This window comes from Scyliorhinus torazame, chromosome 11, assembly GCF_047496885.1.
Source record: "Scyliorhinus torazame isolate Kashiwa2021f chromosome 11, sScyTor2.1, whole genome shotgun sequence".
Taxonomy (NCBI): domain Eukaryota; kingdom Metazoa; phylum Chordata; class Chondrichthyes; order Carcharhiniformes; family Scyliorhinidae; genus Scyliorhinus; species Scyliorhinus torazame.
Genome location: NC_092717.1, coordinates 216086856 through 216109909, shown reverse-complemented (window position 1 = coordinate 216109909; position 23054 = coordinate 216086856). Strand labels below are relative to the sequence as shown.

The 23054-nt window shown below is 49.2% G+C and overlaps 1 protein-coding gene across 4 annotated transcripts in view; it reads right to left on the bottom strand.

The window, feature by feature from the left end:
• Nucleotides 1-14858: 14858 nt before the first annotated feature.
• The window catches only part of trpn1 (transient receptor potential cation channel, subfamily N, member 1), a 466288-nt gene continuing 458092 nt past the window's right edge, over nt 14859-23054 (bottom strand). For all 4 annotated transcript variants that reach the window (XM_072468296.1, XM_072468298.1, XM_072468299.1 and 1 more), the window contains one exon: nt 14859-22722. In XM_072468296.1, coding sequence (XP_072324397.1) covers nt 22625-22722 — 98 coding nt within the window. In that variant the 3' untranslated portion in view covers nt 14859-22624. The remainder of the gene's footprint in view (nt 22723-23054) is intronic.

The window sequence follows — 23054 nt, the reverse complement described above, 5'->3', positions numbered from 1 at the left end:
CATCATCATCTGGTTCACTGATGTTCTCCAGGGAAGGGAACATGTGATGCCCATACAGTCTGGCCTAGATGTGAATCCAGTCCCACACTATATGTGTTTGACTTTTAATGGCTTCAGGGCAATTAGGGTTGTGCAATAAATGCTATTTTGACAGAGCGAAGAACAAGTTCCTTGTCTGAGCTTTAGCAGTAATCAGCAAATCAGCAGGGGCTGGTTTAGCACAGGGCTAAATAGCTGGCTTTTAAAGCAGACCAAGGCAGGCCAGCAGCACGGTTCAATTCCCGTACCAGCCTTCCCGAACAAGCGCCGGAATGTGGTGACTAGGGGCTTTTCACAGTAACTTCATTTGAAGCCTACTTGTGACAATAAGCGATTTTCATGTTCATTTTCATCTTTTCGCGGATGTTTGGGACATTACAGGAAATGGACAGAATTGCGAAATGGAAGCTGAGACCACAAGAACAAATCTGACTACACAACAAAATAAATACTTGCTGGGTTTTTGACCGGAAGCCTTGCACGGTAATTTTTTACTGAAAAATGTTTGGATTCAAAAGAATTAGCACCATTTTTCAAAAAATACTGCACGTTTAGTTGCAGCCGGCACAGGTTTATGAATTGCCAGAAATCACCAATGTTCATCTTTCTATCGCCCTGTATGTGCCTGTAAACGGGATGGTAGCAAAATGAAAATTTGGTGGGGATGCAGGGAGCTGATGTACACTGCTTATTCTGATTTTCAACAACAATATACATTTATATAGAACCAATAACAGAAAAATGTTTCAAGGTGCTTCTCAGTGGTATGAACAGTAAAAAGATGGATGCGAAGCCAAAAATAGATAAATTCGAGAAGGGGGGTAGGGGGGGGGGGGGGGGGGGTGACCAAAAGCCTTGTCAATGAACTTGGTTTCAATGAGTGTCTTAAAGGAGGAGGAGTGGGAGCAGATAGGTTTTGGGTGGGAATTCCTGATTTTGGGGCCTAGAATAGGCAGTCCTAATGATGGATTCTTTACAGGGTCAAAGAGAACTCCATAACTTTGAACAATTGGGTTCAACCTACGATAATGGCTGAGGTTTTATGCTCTTTTCCCAGCCTGCCCTTCTCCTGCAAACAGTTGGCAGGTGGAGGGCATAAAATCTGTGTGGTGGTATGTATTAGGGGTAATACGGTACACCAGGAATGCCGAGGAGCTATTGGAGGACAGATGCTGGATCCCGATTGGATCCTCCACCTACTGGGCTCCACCCAGATAGGAGGGATATAAGAACCTGGGTTTAATCCCCGCAGCTGCATTCTGTGAGTGGGCTGCTGGGGAACAAGTCTGAACAAGTCTGCTCAATAAAGCCTCGATTGAAGTTCTCTACGTCTCGCCTCGTGTGTGATCGATGGTGCTACAATTTATTGAGCAGACTTGAAAAGGAATATGGAGCTCCGGATCACCCCGGAGTGCCTGCGAATCAGCCCCCAAGCAGCAAACGCAACATCCGCGTTTAAGCACTGGCTGGTGTGTTTTGAGGGATACCTCCGAGCGGCCCACGGCAGACCAACAGAAGACCAGAAGATGCAGGTCCTGCATTCCCGGGTGAGTCCCGAAATCTACTCACTCATCGAGGGCGCGGAAGAATTCCCAGAGGCGATCAACTTGCTGAAGGAGATCTACATTAAGCCCGTCAACCAGGTCTACGCCCGCTACCAGCTCGCGACGAGACGACAAATTCCCGGGGAATCGGTAGACGATTTCTTCAACGCTCTAACGATCCTGGGACGAAACTGCAAATGCCCAGCGGTTACGGCGAACGAACATACAGACCTCCTGATCAGAGACGCTTACGTAGCAGGTTTGGCATCGTCGCAAATTCGCCAGAGACTTTTAGAGAAAGACTCTCTTGGACTCACAGAGGTACGGGCCCTCGCAGCCTCCCTCGACGTGGCCTCCCAAAACGCCCGCGCCTATGCCCCCGACCGCGCTGCAGCCCCTTGGGATTTGTGGACCCCCGCCGCGACCGACCCCCCGGCAACCGCAACCCCTCCGCAAGCGTGCGCAGCCAGAATCCCAGACCACCCGGGGGGCCCCCGCTGCTACTTTTGCGGGCAGTCAAAACACCCCCGCCAGCGCTGCCCGGCCCGCTCGGCCACCTGCAAAAGCTGCGGTAAAAAGGGGCACTACGCAGCGGTGTGCCAGTCCCGTGGGGTCGCCGCTATCTCCGGGGAACAAATGGGGCCACGGGCTCAACTCTCCCAGCGACCCACGGGCGGCCAAAGGGCGCCGCCATTTTGGACCCCGGACACCACGAGGGGGGGACGGGCGCCGCCATCTTCCTACCCACAGGCCGCGTGTGATCCATGGGAGTGGCCATTTTGTCCACCCCCGGCCGCGTGCGACTCATGGGAGCGGCCATTTTGTCCACCCCCGACCACGTGCGATCCATGGACGCCGCCATCTTGGCTGACAGGCAAGGACCCCGGTGTGGACGGCTCCACACTGCCTGAAGACAACGATCTGATACACCAACCACGTTCGGCATCGGTGACCCTCGACCAGTCGCGGCCCCGGACGCTCCAGACGACAACGACAAAGGTGCTGGTGAACGGCCACGAAACGCCATGTTTGATCGACTCGGGGAGCACGGAGAGTTTTATTCACCCGGACACGGTAAGACGCTGTTCCCTTGTAATTCGGCCAAGCACCCAAAAAATGTTCCTGGCGGCGGGGTCCCACTCCGTTGAAATCAAAGGGTTCTGCATCGCAAACCTAACGGTGCAGGGGAGAGAGTTCAAAAATTACCGGCTGTACGTCCTTCCCCACCTCTGCGCTCCCACCCTCCTGGGGTTGGACTTCCAATGCAACCTCCAGGGCTTAACATTCAAATTTGGTGGCCCTATACCCCCACTGACTATCTGCGGCCTCGCGACACTCAAGGTCGAACCGCCCTCCCTGTTTGCGAACCTCACCCCAGATTGCAAACCCGTCGCCACTAGGAGCAGACGGTACAGCACCCAGGACCGGACGTTTATCAGGTCCGAAGTACAGCGGCTGCTGAAGGAAGGCATAATCCAGGCCAGCAATAGTCCCTGGAGAGCCCAGGTGGTAGTAGTGAAGACAGGGGAGAAGCAAAGGATGGTCGTAGACTACAGTCAGACCATCAACAGGTACACGCAGCTAGATGCGTACCCTCTTCCCCGCATATCCGACATGGTCAATCGGATTGCACAGTACAAGGTCTTCTCCACCGTGGACCTTAAGTCCGCCTACCACCAGCTCCCCATTCGCCCCGGTGACCGCAAGTACACTGCCTTCGAAGCAGACGGGCGGCTGTACCACTTCTTAAGAGTTCCATTCGGCGTCACGAACGGAGTCTCGGTCTTCCAACGAGAGATGGACCGAATGGTCGACCAGCACGGTTTACGGGCCACGTTCCCGTACCTCGACAACGTCACCATCTGCGGCCACAACCAGCAGGACCACGACGCCAACCTCCGCAAATTCCTCCAGACTGCTAACGCCCTCAACCTCACCTACAACGAGGAAAAATGCGTGTTTAACACCGACCGTCTAGCTATCCTGGGCTACGTAGTGCGTAATGGAGTGATAGGCCCCGACCCTGAACGCATGCGCCCCCTCATGGAGTTCCCTCTCCCCCACTGTACCAAAGCCCTGAAACGCTGCCTGGGCTTCTATTCTTATTACGCCCAGTGGGTCCCCCAGTACGCAGACAAGGCCCGTCCACTAATCCAGTCCAGTACTTTTCCCCTGTCGTCAGAGGCCCGCCAGGCCTTCAGCCGCATCAAAACGGATATCGCAAAGGCCACGATGCGCGCCATCAACGAGTCCCTCCCCTTCCAAGTCGAGAGCGACGCGTCCGACGTCGCTCTGGCGGCCACGCTCAACCAAGCGGGCAGACCCGGGGCCTTTTTCTCCCGGACCCTCCACGCTTCAGAAATTCGCCACTCCTCAGTAGAAAAGGAGGCCCAAGCCATAGTGGAAGCTGTGCGACATTGGCGGCATTACCTGGCCGGCAGGAGATTCACTCTCCTCACTGACCAACGGTCGGTAACCTTCATGTTCGATAATGCACAGCGGGGCAAGATAAAAAAACGACAAGATCCTGCGGTGGAGGATCGAACTCTCCACCTACAACTACGAGATCTTGTACCGTCCCGGAAAGCTGAACGAGCCGTCCGATGCCCTATCTCGCGGCACTTGTGCCAACGCACAAGTGGACCGTCTCCAAGCCCTCCACGAGGACCTCTGCCACCCGGGGGTCACTCGTTTCTACCACTTCATAAAGGCTCGCAACCTCCCTTACTCCGTCGAGGACGTCCGAACAGTCACCAGGAACTGCCAAATCTGCGCAGAATGCAAACCGCATTTTTTCAGGCCAGATAGAGCGCACCTGATAAAGGCTTCCCGTCCCTTTGAACGCCTCAGTTTGGATTTCAAAGGCCCCCTCCCCTCCACCGATCGCAACACGTACTTTCTTAACGTCGTTGACGAATACTCCCGCTTCCCCTTCGCCATCCCCTGCCCCGACATGACCGCAGCCACGGTCATTAAAGCCCTTGGCACCATCTTTACCCTGTTCGGTTTCCCCGCCTACATCCATAGCGACAGGGGGTCCTCCTTCATGAGTGACGAGCTGCGTCAATTCCTGCTCAGCAAGGGCATAGCCTCGAGCAGGACGACCAGTTACAATCCCCGGGGGAACGGGCAGGTAGAGAGGGAGAACGGAACGGTCTGGAAGACTGTCCTACTGGCCCTACGGTCTAGGAGTCTCCCAACTTCCCGCTGGCAGGAAGTCCTCCCGGATGCACTTCATTCTATCCAGTCCCTGCTGTGCACCACCACTAACCAAACGCCTCACGAGCGCCTCCTTGTCTTCCCTAGGAAGTCCGCTTCTGGAACGTCACTTCCGACCTGGCTGGCGGCCCCGGGACCCATCCTGCTCCGGAAACATGTGCGGCCGCACAAATCAGACCCGCTGGTGGAAAAGGTACATCTACTCCACGCCAACCCGCAGTACGCCTACGTGGCGTACCCAGACGGCCGACAGGACACGGTCTCTCTGCGGGACCTGGCGCCCGCCGGAGCTCCCCACCCCCCCCCCAACACAAATCACCTCCCCCTCACTCCCGCCGGTGCACCCCATAGCCACCCCCTTCCCGGGGGGATCGGTCCTCCTCCCAGGCCCGTCCAGGAGTAAGGAAACAGAAGGGGACAGCGCGATGCTCCCAGAGTCGACCGGACCCGAGCCAGAACCACCACCACCACCCGGGCTGAGACGGTCGGAAAGGGCGACCAGAGCACCATCTCGACTCATCGAATCGACTTAAGATGTACATAATTCAGTGGCCCAGTAAAGCGGCATTGTTGTAAATAGTTAACGCTGCAAATCGGGTAAAATGTGAATAATTCGGTGGCCCAGTAAAAGCGGCATGATTGTACGTAGTTCAATGGTGAAGGTACCGAACCTGTAAACCCCTACCACCATACCACCCACCACCCCGCCGGGTTCTTTTTTAACAAGGGGAGAATGTGGTGGTATGTATTCGGGGTAATACGGTACACCAGGAATGCCGAGGAGCTATTGGAGGACAGATGCTGGGTCCCGATTGGATCCTCCACCTACTGGGCTCCACCCAGATAGGAGGGTTATAAGAACCTGGGTTTACTCCCCGCAGCTGCATTCTGTGAGTGGGCTGCTGGGGAACAAGTCTGAACAAGTCTGCTCAATAAAGCCTCGATTGAAGTTCTCTACGTCTCGCCTCCTGTGTGATCGATGGTGCTACAATCTGGTGCTATGCATGTTGCTTACCTGCCTCTAGTAGTATTTTACCAGTGGTGAAGGAGATTTAGGGTGGCTTTTCCATCCTTTAGCCAAATTAGGCCCCATAGGTATCCAATTAATGGTGACTTAAGTGCCTCCTCCCCCAACAGCCGATACTTTGCTAGTGGTGGGACGGGATAATTTTGCAAATTTTCTTAGGTGATACCATTAAAGACCCAAAGGCACCTCTGGAGATATGTTCTATCAGCATCCACCCACATTTATACATCGCTCTTTCCCGGCAATGTCACAGAAGATCTGTCTTTGTCACCGCAATTGCGCTGCATCTTCAGATGTAGGCCACCCTGCTGGTACAGCCCACAATTTCCCCAGTACTGATGACAGTGCCCCAGAAACCAAAAGATATAGATTTATTGTCACGTGTACCGAGGTTCAGTGAAAAGTATTGTTCCTGGTACAGTCCAGGCAGATCGTTCCATACATGAAAAACATACGATATATGATAGATACACAATGTAAATACATAGACATAGATATCGGGTGAAGCATATAGAGTGTAGTACTACTCAGTAAAGAAGATTAATAGAGAGATCAGTTCAGTCCATAAGAGGGTCATTCAGGAGTCTGGTAACAGCGGGGAAGAAGCTGTTTTTGAATCTGTTAGTGCGTGTTCTAAGACGTTTTTATCTCCTGTGTGGAAGACATTGGAAGAGAGAGTACCCTGAATGGGAGGGGGCTTTGATTATGCTGCTCACTTTCCCAAGGCAGCGGGAGGTGTAGACAGAGCTAATGGATTGGGGGTGGGGGTGATTCTGCGTGATGGACTGGGCGGTGTTCACAAAATCTTTCTTACAGTCTTGGGCCGAGCTGTTGCAGCCAGATAGGATGCTTTCTATGGTGCATCTGTAAAAATTAGTAAGATGTGGACATGCCGAATTTCCTTAGTTTCCTGAGGAAGTGTAGGTACTGTTGTGCTTTCTTGGTCATAGCGTCGATGTAGGTGGAGCAGGACAGATTGTTGGTGATGTGCACACCTCGGAATTTGAAGCTGTCAACCATCGCCACCTCGGCACCATTGATGCAGACAGGGGTGTGTACAACACTTCGCTTCCCGAAGTCAATAAACAGCTCTTTAGTTTTGGAGACATTGAGGGAGAGATTGTTGTAGTTACACCACACCACTAGGTTCTCTATCTCCCTCCTGTACTCTGACGCATTGTTGTTTGAGATCCGACCCATTACTGTTGTGGTATCTCTGAGGAAATTCAGCATGTCCACATTGATTCTTACCACTTTTTACAGATGCACCATAGAAAGCATCCCATTTGGCTGCATCACAGCCTGGTATGGCAGCTGTTCGTCCCAAGACCATAAGAGACTACAGAGAGTCATGAGCACAGCCCAGGCCATCACGCAAACCCGCTTCCCATCCATTGACTCTGTCTACACCTCCCGCCGCCTTGGGAAAGTGGACAGCATAATCAGAGACCCCTCCCACCCGGGTTATTCTCTCTTCCAACTTCTTCCATCGGGCAGAAGATACAAATGTCTGAGAACACGCACTAACAGATTCAAAAGCAGCTTCTTCCCCACTGTTTCCAGACTCCTGAATGACCCTCTTTTGGACTGAACTGATCTCTGCATGCATCTTCTTTACTGAGTAGTACTACACTCCGTATGCTTCACCTGATGTCTATGTCTATGTATTTACATTGTTTATTTATCGTATGTCCTATGTTTTTCATGTTTGGAATGATCTGCCTGGACTGTACGCAGAACAATACTTTTCACTGTCCCTCGGTACACGTGACAATAAATCCAAATCCAGTAGGAACCAGTCACAGAGTAATCAGTAACTAACAGAGCCAGCAGTAGCCAGTAACAGAGTAGCAGGGTAATCAGTAACTAACAGGACTGGTAGTAATCAGTAACAGAGTAATCAGTAACTAACAGAGGCAGTAGTAATCGGTAATGGAGTAACAGAAGAATCACTAACTAACAGTAAAGGTTTGGGAATTTGAATTTCATTTTAAAAATATCTGGGTATAAAAATGCTGGTGTCAGTAAAAATGACCATGAAGCTGTTGGATTGTTGTTAGAATACAACTGGTTCCATTTGGGGAAGAAACGACTTGTTGCATTTAACCTGTTGCATGTGGCAGGTGACCAATTCCAAACTCGTGACTGACTCTTAAATTTGCCAACTCAGTGGGCAAGCCGCTCAGTCGCATGAACCCACTGATGTGCAAGTAGCAGGTCCTCAACGGCTGGCATAGTCATTGTTACTGTCGTTTGTGTGGTTGGAGGAAGCAGTTGTAGCCGGATGTTGATGTTAGGAATCTGGTACCCGGCTTCAGCTGATGCAGTGTGAATGTTTGTGACACCACCAGCTGTGGCTGTCTCAGGGCATGAGTTCAGTGTGTGACTTGGCTGGCCACAGTCACCATTTGAGCTGTTCCTCGTGCTTCACTTGTAAAGCAAATGACCCTCTTCCCTGGCCCATCCTCAAGTGTTTGAGGGCTGTCCAGGTTTCCCATGGAAGTTTTAGACCGGAGATAAGTACTCCAGTTAGTAATCAGGCTGCGGCTGGGTCCCCCTGTTAAAGTAAACCTGCAAACTAATTCTGCATCAAACCCTGACCAAGGGACCACCAGTCCCTTGCATGAGAAGAGAACGCTGATTGGCAAAGAGGAAATGCTGGAAAATCTCAGCAGGTCTGGCAGCATCTGTAGGGAGAGAAAAGAGCTGACGTTTCGAGTCCAGGTGACCCTTTGTCAAAGGGTTGATAATGGTTGGTTGAAAATGGACTCTGATTGGTAAAGGCATTGCCAATGAGAATGTACCAGTTGACTTGACGGCTGGCAATTAACTGCCAAGATACATTTAAATTCAAAGCAGGTAGCTTGACTCTGATTGGTAAGGCATTGCCTTGGGAATAAACCAGAGAACATCTGATACTCATTTTGTTCAGTTGAAAAAAAAACAATGTGTGTGCCCATTGGGCACAATTGTCCTGTTCTTAGGCTCAGTGAGCCCACCATCAGATAATCGGGACCGTGGCACAGTGGTTTGCCTCACAGCGTCACTTACCCAGGTTTGATTCCGTCCTCACCCCCTTGCACCATCCCCTTGCTTCTTGGACTACAAACTGCCAAGTCCCCATTTCTCATGCCAGCGGACTTTTGGCAGGTGAGGGTGCTGGGCATCTCAGGAAACCAGTTAATCAGCCTTACTAGCCGATAAAGGCATTTAAATCACATTTAATGAGGTGTTTCCATGTTCCCTCCAGGTCTGGATGAGAGCCTCGTCGGGGCCACATCGAGGGGGGCCAGGTTGGGAGATGGGCGTTAATCCCGTTTTTGGCCTCACGCTGGATTCACCAGGCTATCGCAATTCCTGTCACCCTGGAAAATCCCCCCTCATTCTTTCTGACTGAAAAGGACAGCGTCCTGCGTATTAATATGTTTACCTTCTAACGTACGTAAGTGTGCCAAACTGGGAGCCCGGCTGACAATCTTCAATTGGTAATCAATATAATTCTTTGCATAGTCAAGCTTGTTCAGCAATGTTGTCCAGTCACGTGATTCACCTCTAATGTTGGACACTATGTTTTGAGTTTTGCAAGGACGGGCTGATTGTATACAGTTAGTACCTTGCCTACTGCGAACAGCCGATGGGACATGCTGTTTAATACGATCCGCCAGTCTTTGGGATGCATGGCCTGCATACCTAGCATCACACCGGCACAGAAATTCATAGATACATATCTCATCTGCAGCTATTGTTTAGAAGATATTTAATCTTTTGTTTAAACAGAATTTAATATTGGGAATGAATTATTAAATTAATATTTAAAACTTCTGCACTGGGACAGAGCTAGTTTCTGTTGGTATGGGTAAAGTGACTTCTGCCTCCAATTTTCGCATTCATGCTGTACTGTATCTTGTTTCTATTTTCTGAGCCAATATTTGAACATTGCCATGCAGATATGCCTCCCCTTTAACGCAGAGCTAGACCATCCCACTGTCTCCCTTGCGATCCTGTCCACTGACCTTTTTCACTATAATGGGAGGTCTGTTACGACCAGCCTGAGAACTGCACTTTTAGTGAACTATAAACATATCTTGAAGTAAGTGCTTAGCATGCTGCCGTGTCTCCAGTAACATGGTGAGTAAACTCTATGGGAAACTATTTTGGACTGGGGGAAAACAAGAAACTGATTTTGGAAGTTGTTTATTATCAACAAGCTGTCACGTGAACCTATTTTATTCCTCTGCTGTATCCCATAATGGTCACAAAGTTCAAACCATTATGGTTTGGGTTGAACAGATTAAAGGCAAATTAATAGGTGGAGATGGTGACATAGTGGCAATGTCACTGAAATAATAATGCAGAGGCCCAGGCTAATGCTCTGGGGGAAACAGTTCAAATCCCACTACAGCATCTGATGGCATTAATAACTCTGGAACTAATAGCTATTCTCAGTAGTAGTGCCTGAATCGATCATCAATTATCGCAAAAACCCATCAGGTTTACTGAAGGAAATTTGCTCTACGTGTGACCCCAGGCCCACCCACAGCCTTTAAAATGGCTGAGTAAGCTATTCAAGGTTAGCGCTGCTGCTTCACAGCACCAGGGACCCGGGTTCGATTCCAACCTTGAGTGACTGTCTGTGTGGAGTTTGCAAATTCTTCCCGTGTCTGCGTGGGTTTCCTCCGGGTGCTCTAATTTCCTCCCACAATCCAAAGTTGGGCAGGTTAGGTGGATTGGCTATGTTAAACTGACCCTAGGTGGGGTTATGGGGATAGGTTGGGGGATTGGACCTTGGTAGGGTGCTCTTTCAGAGGGTCGGTGCAGACTCAATGGACCGAATGATTCTAAGTGCAATTAGGAATGGGTAACAAATGCTGGCCTTGTCAGCCATGAACACATCGCATGAAAGGAAAAAAGATCAGACACTGGACAAGTTCATAACAAGTTAGGCAATGGACACAACAGCTTGGTGGTGACGTTACAGGCCTTATCTACAATCCTCTGATGTTTCTTAATTTGGGATCTGGGGCGTCATTCTCCGACCCCCCGCCGGGTCAGAGAATGGCCGTTGGCCGCCGTGAATCCCGCCCCCGCCCCCGCCGAAGTCCCCGGTACCGGAGATTGGGCAAGGGCGGGAATCGGGCCGCGCCGGTTGGCGGGACCCCCCGCTCAATTCTCCGGCCCGGATGGGGCCGAAGTCCCGCCCAGAAATTGCCTGTCCCGCCGGCGTAAATCAAAGCTGGTATTTACCGGCGGGACCAGGCGGCGTGGGCGGGCTCAGTGGTCCTGGGGGGGGCGCGGGGCGATCTGACCCCGGGGGGTGCCCCCACGGTGGCCTGGCCCGCGATCGGGGCCCACCGATCCGCGGGCGGGCCTGTGCCGTGAGGGCACTCTTTCCCTTCCGCCTCCGCCACGGCCTCCACCATGGCGGAGGCGGAAGAGACTCTCCCCACTGCGCATGCGCGGGAAACTGTCGGCGGCCGCTGACGCTCCCGCGCATGCGACGCATTTCCGCGCCAGCTTGCGGGGCACCAAACATTAATTCCGCCAGCTGGCGGGGCAACAAACGCCATTTCCGCCAGCTGGCGGGGCGGAAATCCCTCCGGCGTCGGCCTAGCCCCTCAATGTTGGGGCTCGGCCCCCAAAGATGCGGAGCATTCCGCACCTTTGGGCCGGCGCGATGCCCGTCTGATTGGTGCCGTTTTTGGCGCCAGTCGGCGGATGTCGCGCCGTTGGGGGAGAATTTCGCCCCTGTTTCTTTGGAGTGGCAAATGGTGCATGTCCCTCTGCTATTTTAAGGTGAGAGAGTAAAAGCAGGGAATAATAGACCAGTTAGCTGAACAACTGTTGTCTGAAAATTCCTGGAGTCTATAATAAAAGTTAGTTGACTACACACATTGAACATTTTCAGGTGATCAGAGAAAGTCAGTCTGAGTTTTAAAGAGTAGGTCATGTCTGATTAATATGATGTAGAGGTGACTAAAAGTAGTGGACAGAGAATGCCCATATATGTTATTCATATATGGCTTCCAGGAAAAGTCCCCCATTGGAGATGGTTGGCTAAAGTTGAAGCCCATGGAATTAAAGGAAAATTATTGGCCTGGTTTGGAAACTGGCTGAGTGACAGTGGACAGAGAGTAGGGATAATGCGCAGGTATGGGACCATGTAACTAGTGGTTCCCGCAAGGAATAATTAATGACCAATATCAGTGTTTCCCAAACTTTTTCAGCCCTGGAACCCTTTTGGCCTCCCAGGGGTACTGAAAGAAACACTGAGAAACATTTGTATTGTGTTGAAGAACCAAACCACAAAAACATTGGGCGGAATTCTCTGATCCTGTGGCTGTGTCCACAGGATCCGTCTGGTCTTACGACTAGAAAGTCGACGGTGACCCCGCACTGATCCTCCGTCAGGTGGGGGGCTAGCAGCCATGCAGCGTAAAGCCCCCCTTTTTACCTGCGGATATAGCCAGAGAATGGCTGGGTCCATGGGCCACGCAAGCGGACAGCGGCGGCCGCGCCGTGCAACATGGGGCCGGCTGCGCGCGGACCTGGCCTGCCAAAAACTGCCGCTGTGTAACCAGCCTTGCCACCACCGTACCACCCCCCACCAGTCCCCCGAGCCCCCGCCGAAGCCCTCCCTGCCAGCGGAATGGTCCCCTCTGACTGTGGTGGCTCAGTCCGCAGTCGCCACGCGAGGTCCCTGAACGGTTTGAGCACACGCGAGCGACTCCGTCGGGGACTCGGCCCATCGGGGGGGGGGGGGGGGGGGGGGGGGGGGGGGGGGGAGCATCGGGGGCGGAGCATCGGGGGAGAGCCTCAGGTGACGTCCTGAGGCCGTCCGTACGGCGGGCGGCATACTCCCCAAGTATGCCGTTTTTGAGGGGGCGGAGCATCGCAAAAACGGCCCGCCCTCGATTCCGGCAAAAACGGGGCTTCTTCGGCCAATCGCCAGTAACGCCAGGAACGACCCTGCTATCGGACGGGACCCTGTTATTTCTTCTTGCCGAGGCAGCACTCAGTCCCATTTCCTGATCTCTAGACCCCCGACCTGACCCCCAAATACCCCCAACTGACCTCTTGGGGGGGGATCCTCAAGGCCCCTCCGTACTCCATCTCATAAGGGAACGGCACACAAGGGCCTGAACCCCAGAATGGGCAAAATGCCATGTGGGCACCTTGGCACAGCCAGGCTGGCATCCAGGAAATGCCCCAGCCAGCCTGGCAGTGCCAGCTGGGCACCCCATGGCAGTGCCAGGCTGACATCCAGGTGGCACTTCCCATGGCACTGTCAGGGTGCCGGTGCCAAGGTGTCTGGGTGCCAACCAATCGGGGCCTCCAAACACCTGGGAGACCCCACCCAAGTGCCATTCCGCCTGGTCCCCATTTGTGGAGCCCGGTGCGAAACAGCACAAGGCTGGGGTCTCCTCAGAGAAGCCGATAGACCCTGGGGACTGATTAGTTCTGGCTGCCTCATTGTGGGCAGAATCTTGATCGCAACGTTCCGTGAGATCTCGATAGATCTCACGGGGCGGAATGACGATCGGGAATCCCGGAAAAGGCCTCTCGCGGGATTTACCGGCCGCAATCCGTCTGGATTCTGACGGGAATTGACCAGTAAATCGCACCCATAATTTTTCTGTTGCGATTTAATTTTCAGCAGCACTTTGGGACCGCTCCGCAGCTGCTGTCCCCTTGAGTGGGCACAGTAGAAGTGCCAACCGAACTATAGCTTTTCTCAGTGCCCACCCTCTTCCCTCTTCCCCGGCAGTCTCAGCCTTTCGTGGAGTGCTTTTCTCACTGGCTGTTAATTGGCCAGCCAGCGTGGATTTGAGCTCAAGGGCTGACCACGGCTGATAAAATGTTTCACGCCCGTTTTCCAGGACCATCGCGGGTGCACGCACGCCGTGGGTTAGGTCACAGGTAACAGAATTTACTTCGTTTCATGGAGGGTGACAAATTGGAGCCAGAGTATGTTAGAATAGTCAAGTTTAGAGGGAGCAAAGACATGACACTGAAGGACAAACAGTTGGGTTTAGCCTCACATGGGTACCAGGGAGAGGGATGGGGGTGGGGTGACCAGTCTCTGTAACCATTGAAAGTACTTTTGAAATTTTTGTCTGTTCTATTTCTTAATCAAAGAATTGAGATTATTCTTAATCTTAGAAAAAGGATAATATTGAAACGGAAAACTCCACATATGAAAATGTACAAACATTGATAGAAACCCATGAGGATCAGGTATAATGCTGATTTTACACCCATCCAATATTATTCATTGACTTCAAGGTACAGTAAAATCAAGCTGTGTGCAAATCCCAATTCTCTCGTTCTCCTGACTGACAGGTCAGATTAACATTGTTCTCCTTGGGCATGGTGTTAAATCAACGTTCAACCTAATCCCAATAGGTCCTGTCCACTGTCTGGAGAGTTGGTAGCAGCCCTGCGAAGGCCATTTTTGGGAACCCCCATGATATTAAATCCCAATCAGGCATTTACCTCCTGCCGGCATGGTTTGCAGGGCTTTTGGAGGGAAAGCTCCTGCCAATCGGAGTGCTGGAGGCTCATCAGATACAACAGTACCACCGGGAGCAGTGGCCCAGAGACTGGAGGAGCCCAGCGACTGTGGAGGCCCCGCAACCGATGTAACGGGATGGTCTTGTTGGAGCATGTAAGGCAGACCCTTGCGAGAGGAGAAGGGGCCAATTTGGAGGGAAGAGGGAAGAATCTTCCCATTGGGATGGCCTTTTTCGCTGGCTATGTCTTGCATTCGGTATACGTTGCCCCATAGGAGGGACCCCCCCCCCATCCACTGGGCTCCCCGCTGCATCCTCCCATCCAATTAAGCGTATAAAATATAGAAAATAGGAGCAGAGGGAGGCCATTCGGTCCTTAGAATGTGCATCGCCATTCATTATGATCATAGCTGATCATGCATCTCAATCGCCTGTTCCTGCCTTCCCCGTTCTAATAAAGACACAAGACAAGATGAATTGTACTGTTTGAGCATGTAATGATATAAACACAACCCATCATTCAAAACATCTCTTTAATTCTTCATGAAAATAACATAGAATGTTTTTTTTCAATAAAACATTGTGTCAATGATAATTAGTATACACTACAATTCAGGACAAAATGTCCACAGTACAACACCCTGATGCTTGTTAGTCCTTTTACCAATTGCCACCTTCTGACAGTATTACTAACACATAATTCGCAGCATAGTTCAAACAAAATGTTTTCCAATACTGCAGCAGGTTTTTACCTGGCACAACTCAGGTTAAACTTGTAACTTTTCTTCTCTCCCCAGGGATTGATTAAGAAGGGGTAAATACAATTTGAAAGTAAGCTACGGGAAAGATAAAAACTGACTGGAAATGTTTCTATAGGTATGTAAAGAGAAAAAGATTGATAAAAACGAATGTAGGCCGCTTACAGTCAGAAACGGGGGGATTCATAAACAGGGAACAAAGAAATGGCTGAGGAACTAAATTGCTCCTGTTTTCACAAAGAAAAACATGAATAATGTACCGGAAGTTATGAGAAACACAAGTTTCAGTGAGGAGCAGAAGGAAATTAGTATTAGTAAAGAAATGGTTTGGGGAAATTAATAGGATTGAAGGCAGACAGATCTCCAGGGTCTGGTAATCTTCATCCCAGAGTACTTACGGAAGTGGCCCTAGAAATAGTGGATCCATTGGTGGTCATTTTCCAAAATTCTTTGGACTCTGGAATGGTTCCTACAGATTGGAGAGTAGGAAGTGCAACCCCGCCATTCAAAAAGGGAGGTAAAGAGAAAACAGGGAACTGTAGACCGGTGAGCCTAACGTTGGTAGTAGGGAAGTTGCGAGAATCCATTATCAAAGATTTCATAGCACAGCATTTGGAAAGCAGTGATGGAATCAGACAAAGTCAGCATGGATTTACAAAAGGAAAATCATGTTTGACATCTACTAGAATTTTTGAAAATGTAACCAGTAGAGTTGCCCAGGGAGAACGGATGTGGTTTATTTAGACTTTCAGAAGGCCTTCGACAAGGTCTCACATTAATATGTAAAGTTAAAGCGCATGGGATTACGGGTAGTGTCCTGAGATGGATAGAAAGCTGGTTAGCAAACAGGAAGCAAAAAGTTGGAATAAATGGGTCTTTTTCTGATTGGCGGGCAGTGACCAGTGGGATACCTCAGGGATCTGTGCTAGGATCCCAACTGTTCACATTATTGATTAATGATTTGGATGAGGGAACTAAATGTGTTATCTTCAAATTTGCAGATAATACAAAGTTGGGTGGTGGATGAGCTGTGAGGAGGATGCAGAGATGCTTCAGCAGGATTTAGACTGGGTGAGTGGGCACATGCATAGCAGATGCAGTATAATGTGGATAAATGTGAGGTTATCCACTTCGGTGGCAAAAATTAGGAAGGCAGATTATTATTTGAATGGGTGCAAATCGAGAGAAGTGGATACTCGGCGAGATCTTGGTGTCTCGGTTCATCAGTTGCTGAAAGGAAGCGCGCAGGTTCAGCAGACAGTAAATAAGGCAAATGGTACGTTGGCCTTCATAGCGACAGGAGTTGAGTATAGGAATGGAGATGTTTTACTGCAATTGTATAGGGCATTGGTGAGGCCTACCTGGAGTACTGTGCAGTTTTGGTGTCCTTATCTGAGGAAGGATGTTCTTGCTATGGAGGGAGTGCAGCAAAGATTTATGAGGCTGATTCCTAGGATGGCGGGACTGCCATAAGAGGAGAGACAAAGTCGTTTAGGGTTCTATTCATTGAAGTTTAGAAAAGTGAGAGGGGATCACATAGAAATATACAGAATTCTGACAGGATTAGACAGGGTAGATTCAGAAAGAATGTTCCCAATGGTGAGGGAGTCCAGAACTAACAAAGAACAAAGAAAAGTACAGCACAGAAACAGGCCCTTCGGCCCTCCAAGCCTGCGCCGACCATGCTGCCCATCTCAACTAAAATCACCTACACTTCCGGGGTCTGTATCCCTCTATTCCCATCCTAGTCATGTATTTGTCAAGATGTCCCTTAAACGTCACTATCGTCCCTGCTTCCACCTCCTCCGGCAGTGAGTTCCAGACACCCACTACCCTCTGTGTAAAAAACTTGACTCGTACATCTACTCTAAACCTTGCCCCTCGCACCTTAAACCTATGCCCCGTAGTAATTGACCTCTCAACCCTGACTATCCACTGACTATACACTCTGTCAATGCCCCCATAATTTTGTAGACCTCTATCAGGTCGCCCCTCAACCTCCTTCGTTCCAATGAGAACAAACCGAGTTTATTCAACCGCTCCTCGTAGCTAAGGCCCTCCATACTAGGCAACATCCTGGTAAATCTCTTCTGCACCCTCTCTAAAGCCTTCACATCCTTCTGGTAGAAGGCAACTAGAATTGAACACTATACTCCAAGTGTGGCCTAACTAAGGTTCGACACAGCTGCAACATGACTTGCCAATTTTTATACTCAATGCCTCGGCCAATGAAGGCAAGCATGCCGTATGCCTTCTTGACTACCTTCTCCACCTGTGTTGCCCCTTTCAGTGACCTGTGGACCTGTACACCTAGATCTCTCTGACTGTCAATACTCTTGAGAGTTCTACCAGTCACTGTATATTCCCTACCTGTATTAGACCTTCCAAAATGCATTACCTCACATATTTCTGGATTAAACTCCATCTGCCATTCTCCGCCCAAGTCTCCAAATGATCTAAATCCTGCTGTATCCTCTGACAGTCCTCATCGCTATCCGCAATTCCACCAACCTTTGTGTCGTCCGTAAATGTACTAAACGTACTAGGGATCATAGGTTGAGTATAAGGGGTAAACCCTTTAGGACTGAGGTGAGAAGAAATTTCTTCACCCAGAGAGTGGTGAATCTGTGGAATTCATCAGCACAGAAAGTAGTTGAGGCCAAAACATTGTGAAATTTCAAGAAGGAATTAGATTTTTAACTCTTGGAGCAAATGGAATCAAGGAATATGGGGGGGAAGACGGGGTCAGGGTATTGAACTTGGTGATCAGCCACAGAGCAGGTGGGAAGGGCAGAATGGCCTCCTCCTGCTTCTATTTTCCATGTATGTTTCTATATATGATCTAAGATGTGATGATTATGCCTGAAAAATTCTGAAATGTTCTCCTCGCTTTTGAAAATTCGGAAAAAGAATTGGAATACTTTGTACAAAATAAATTGCATACTTCAGATTTAAAAGTAGAACAAACAAATTAAAAATGCAGTTTTAAATTCCATCCAGTTTATTGAAGCAGTTTTTTTTGACAAAATCACGACTTGCAGATTTGCAACAAGAAGCTGATTATTTTCTTGATTTACATTTTACTTTGTGATTTGTATTAACAGATGTCCCGTCAATGAAAAATTGAATTTCTAGAATAATCATTTGATAATGTTCACATTTATGGATTGGACAGTCTGGTTTTTGAGACGATTGGGCTGGGTCGAGACTAATCTGGTTGGTGGGAGGGACACCAGCTTGTAGGATTGCAGGGTGGGGCGGTGGCACAGTGGTTAGCATTACTGTGTAACAGCGCCAGGGATCTGGGTTCAATTCGAACCCCAGGTGACCAGCTGCGTGGAGTTTGCACATTCTCTCCGAGTCTGCGTGAGCTTCCTCCGGGTGCGCTGGTTTCCTCCCACAGTCTAAAGATGTTCTGGTTCGGTTGATTGGCCATGCTAAATTGCCCCTTAGTGTCCAAAGGTTAGGTGGGATTCCAGGGAAAGGGCGGGGGATTGGGCCTAGGTAGGGAGCTCTTTCAGATGGTCGCCTCAGACTCGATGGGCCAAATGGCCTTCTGCATTGCAGGAATTCTAGGATTCTATGATTAGAGATGTTTTATCAGGTGCGCAGTGGGCTGGAAGAAACAAATATCATTAGAATAAAGATTAGTTCAGAAATAAGAGTGATCAGATGTGGAGGGACCTGTGAGGGATTCTAACAAAGGTCTGGAGTGCATGTGCAAATCTATGGAGTGTGGTAAATAAGGTTGGTGAGCTGCAAGGCACATGGGATTATGATATAGCAGCAATAATGAGACCTTGGTTCACACAAGGGGAGGATTGGGCATTTCATATTCCTGGTTTCAGAGTGCTCAAGAGTGGTAGGCAATATTGATCAAAGATAAGGCGATTGGGCCGAGAATCGGTCCCGTTGCTGAAATCGTGGCAGGTGCCGATTTGATGCCAAATTGCAATGCCCCAGCACCTCGGCAGTGACGTCAATGCGTTCCAGAACGTACGCACAGTAGACACTGTTTACATATCATTAGCGGGCCCACTCAATATTCTCCGGGGCCTCCGCGATTCTCCGCCTCCGATGGGCCAAGTACCCGACGGCATGGTTCACTTCTGCTTTTAATAATCGAGAAACCGCTGTGGCGGCTGCTGAGGGAGAGAGAGGGGACACAGAAATTGCCCAACATCACCATAGTTTGCTGACAGTTGTGCCGCTGGTCAGGGTTGAGGGCATAGTGGGGCGTGGCCAGGAAGTGGGCTGTGGGGCCGCGGTGGACAGGCACGAAACGCTATTGCAGCAGCCAGCAAGGCAGCCATCCGGTTGCGTACACCGTTAACAACCCACTTCGAACCGAGTGCTATTGGTCATATAGGTATCCCCCCAGGGTGCCCTCTGGCCCCAGCCGACCCATCAGCTATATGGGCACGCTCCAGCGCAACCAGTGCCATCTGGTTGGCTGGGATGAGAGTGTGTGGGGAGTGTAATCTATACGTGCGGATGCAGCTTGTCAGCCTCCCGAGTGTCAATCTCGGACCCGGTGAATCCCGCACCATTTTTCATTGGAATCGATTGTGTTCCACGTTGCACCAGTGCCAGACCCTCAACAGTAGCGGAATCGATCCAGGTGTGGCACTGGCTTTTCTGTCGCAAAAGCCCAAGGATTCTGTGTTGGGGTCAACACTTAGTTTCAGAAATGGTGAATCCTGTCCACTATTTTAGTTCCAGGTGGAGAGGATGTGCTTGAAGGTTCAAAGACATAGGGAAGGGTTTACCATCACCCCACATGACATGTATTGTGGCGGTAGAGGTGGCCCACCATTGGCAGGCTGCAGGATCTTCTGTCCTGCTGCTGTCACCGGGGTTTACCATCATTCCCACTCTCTGCTGCTGAGGAATCCGCAGGGGTGTGGGGGGGGGGGGCACCATTGGTGGGACCAGAACATCCCACTGGTGGGAATGGCTGGAAAATCTGCCAACAATTTATTTGGTTAGAATTAAGAGCTGACACAGGAGATATAATGATGCTAGGTTTGTACTACAGGCCACCAAATTGTGAGAAGGAGATAGAGGGGCAAATTTTCTGGCAAATTACAGAAATATCTCAGAACTATGGAGTAGGGTTAATGGGATCTTCAATTACTTTTATATAGGTTGGGAAAATAACTAAAAGGAAAAGAGAGGAGGAATTCCAAAAAATGAGTGCAAGAGAACTTTCTTTATTAATATGTTTCTCGTCCACAATGAAGGAAGCAATGCTGGATCTGGTTTAGGACAATGAATGCAGTGAGCCTTGGCTGAGCACCCAGACTGTTCAAAAAGCTGTAATTGCACAATGCTGAGATACACAAGATAAGGAGGTTTCGAGTGGTTGCAGCCTCAGCCATTGATATTTTAAAGAGTTTGGATGATTGACACTTTTATAGATCCATAATAGAAAGCTATGAGTGAATCACTGATCATAAAGCTTTATCATACATCTTATTTTACGATTGGGTTTATTGGTTCTGTACAGAGTATATACAGTGGGTGAATCATAGATCATAAACCATAGATCATATAATGGGCAACCAAGTGCCATGGCTTAGCATGGAGGGTTTGAGGGGCCATGGAGGATTAGTGGAGAAGCATAGGTTAGCATGCAGCATATGAGGGATGATGGAGATGAGTGTGGAGGGGCATAACTTAGAAGGAGGGTATATAGGGCAGTTGGGAGTGGCTGGAGGGCTGTAGCTTGGTATGGGGGTATGGGTAAGATATTTTGAGCTTACCTTTCAAAAGTTTCTCTCTTCCACCTTGGAGATGCCATGCACCATGAGTGCTTTAAAAGTTGGCCTGACTCTGCAAAAATTGCAGATGATTAAGAACAAAATAGTTCCTTTATTGGGATGCCTAAAGCCAGTGGTCAGTGTCAATGAGCATCGGGGAGTCAAGCACTGAGGTGGCTTTGAGATTTGTGCAGAGTTTGCGCCCCGTACTTTCCAGCCTGGAAGATGTGGCAAACTCCATCAGCGACCTTGTGGACCCAACCATAATGCAGCTCTGATGGTTAATGCTGCAGCTTCCTTTGCAGTACAAGAAGCAGTTTCCCAATATTTGAGAGCTGTAGTGGAAGCTCAGACTACTGTTATGTGAGGGAAGCATGCTGTCACACAGGTTTATACTGCTGTCATCATGACTGTGGATAGCCATGTCCATGGTGTCACGGCAACCTGTCTTCCAACTCGAATTGCTGAGGTACCGTTCCAGGGAGTGGCAGTGGCTCTGTGGAGCATCAACCTGTTCTCCTCTCTCAGGATGACTGTATTCGTCCTCCCTATGCTGTCGCACCACCAGTGCCCTTGTCTAATAGTCAGCTCATCTTATAACAAGATCATAAAATGGAGCCATCTAGGCCCAATGTTGCTCGAGGTTATTCGTCAAGGCTAACCGTTGTGTCCTCCATTGGAAGTCACCAGCCATGCTGCATCCTTTGGGGTCGCACAGCAATAGGAACAGTCAAAGACATCAAGACAATGCTTAAGAGTGATTAGTGCTTTTTTTCATGCAATATGGCTTGAGTTCATTTGCAAACTGCTTTGGAATGTTTACTTTGTGGCGATTTTTATTTTTTGTGGTTAAGTAGACACTGTGAGGGTCAATGACATAGTGAAGCACAGGAGCACCAGTACAAGTCATATTCTGATTATATCAAGGGAAAAGGCTTTAGAGCTGATCATTTACTTATGCTCTAGGCTGAGGCTGGGCTGAGGAGGATCAGAATTGGTGCAGTACAAAAATAAATGTTCAGAAAAAGTGCACTGCTGGAACCGCTCAACATTCTGCTCGAAGTTTGCTACACCTGGAGCACAAGTACGAGATATATTCTGAATATATTATTATACCTCAAACTAAATAGAGTTTTGATAAAAGAAAGGTCTGCAGGTCAGACATCATCTTCGATGCTTCACAATTTGATTAGGAAGTTAAGCAATGCAGAATGAAAGAGGAAAAGAGAGGAGGAAGTTGGTGGAAACACATTTCAAGGTTAACTGTTCAATATTTGGTCATCAACCATTCATACTTCCGTTCAAAGTTTTCCTTATTTTTTGGTTCATTTCTCTCAGCTCTAATGGCTAAAATAAGCAGGTTATTTGAACAGAATTAATGAGACACCTACCTGCTTAAAGAGGTACATTTTCATGAAAAAGTGTGAATTGTATGACAAATCTTGTCATGTCTTGTTGCACTTGCAACAAAATCACACACTGCCTTGTGTCCGTGTCTCCCATTGAATATAAAGGGACCTCTGCTAAGCACTTACACATAGAGGTGAGACCCTTTAAACTATACAATAACTCCAAAATGAATTAAAAATATATCACACTCGACATACTCTTCCTCAATGGTTACAAAGATACTGCTCCACAGATCACTGTTACTTGACAAGTAAATGCTTTCAGCAGAGTTGATGTCCTTGAAAGATGCACGTTCCGCAGCGCTGGTTTCCCACACACGTCATTGAGCAAAGCTGTCGTCAATCTGGGCAGCACCTCACGATCGCGATGAAGCTGGGATTTGGCAGTTGGTGCCAAAATCACACTTATAGACCTTGGGCCTTCCTTCGTACTGCAGCTGTATCAAGACCAATCCTAAACGATACAGAAGATCAAAACAAAGATCTGTTTTCTATAGAGAAGTGTACCCTTTACTGAAACAGCAGAACTGAAAATAAATACCTCTAATTTAACCTTCCACAAGATACATTACTCTCCTTTTTGAACTGACTGAACAATAGCAATTCAGAAACAATGATGAAAGGAGGAAGAAAAACAATTTTGTATTGGGGGTGGGGGTGGGGGTGGGGTGGGTGGGGTGGGGGGGGGGGGGGTTGTACGGATGATTATTTTCCTTGCATTGTTTCAGGTTTCTGTTTTTCGTCCTTCTTTTGGATACATGGTTGGAGACCCATGCTGAAATCCAC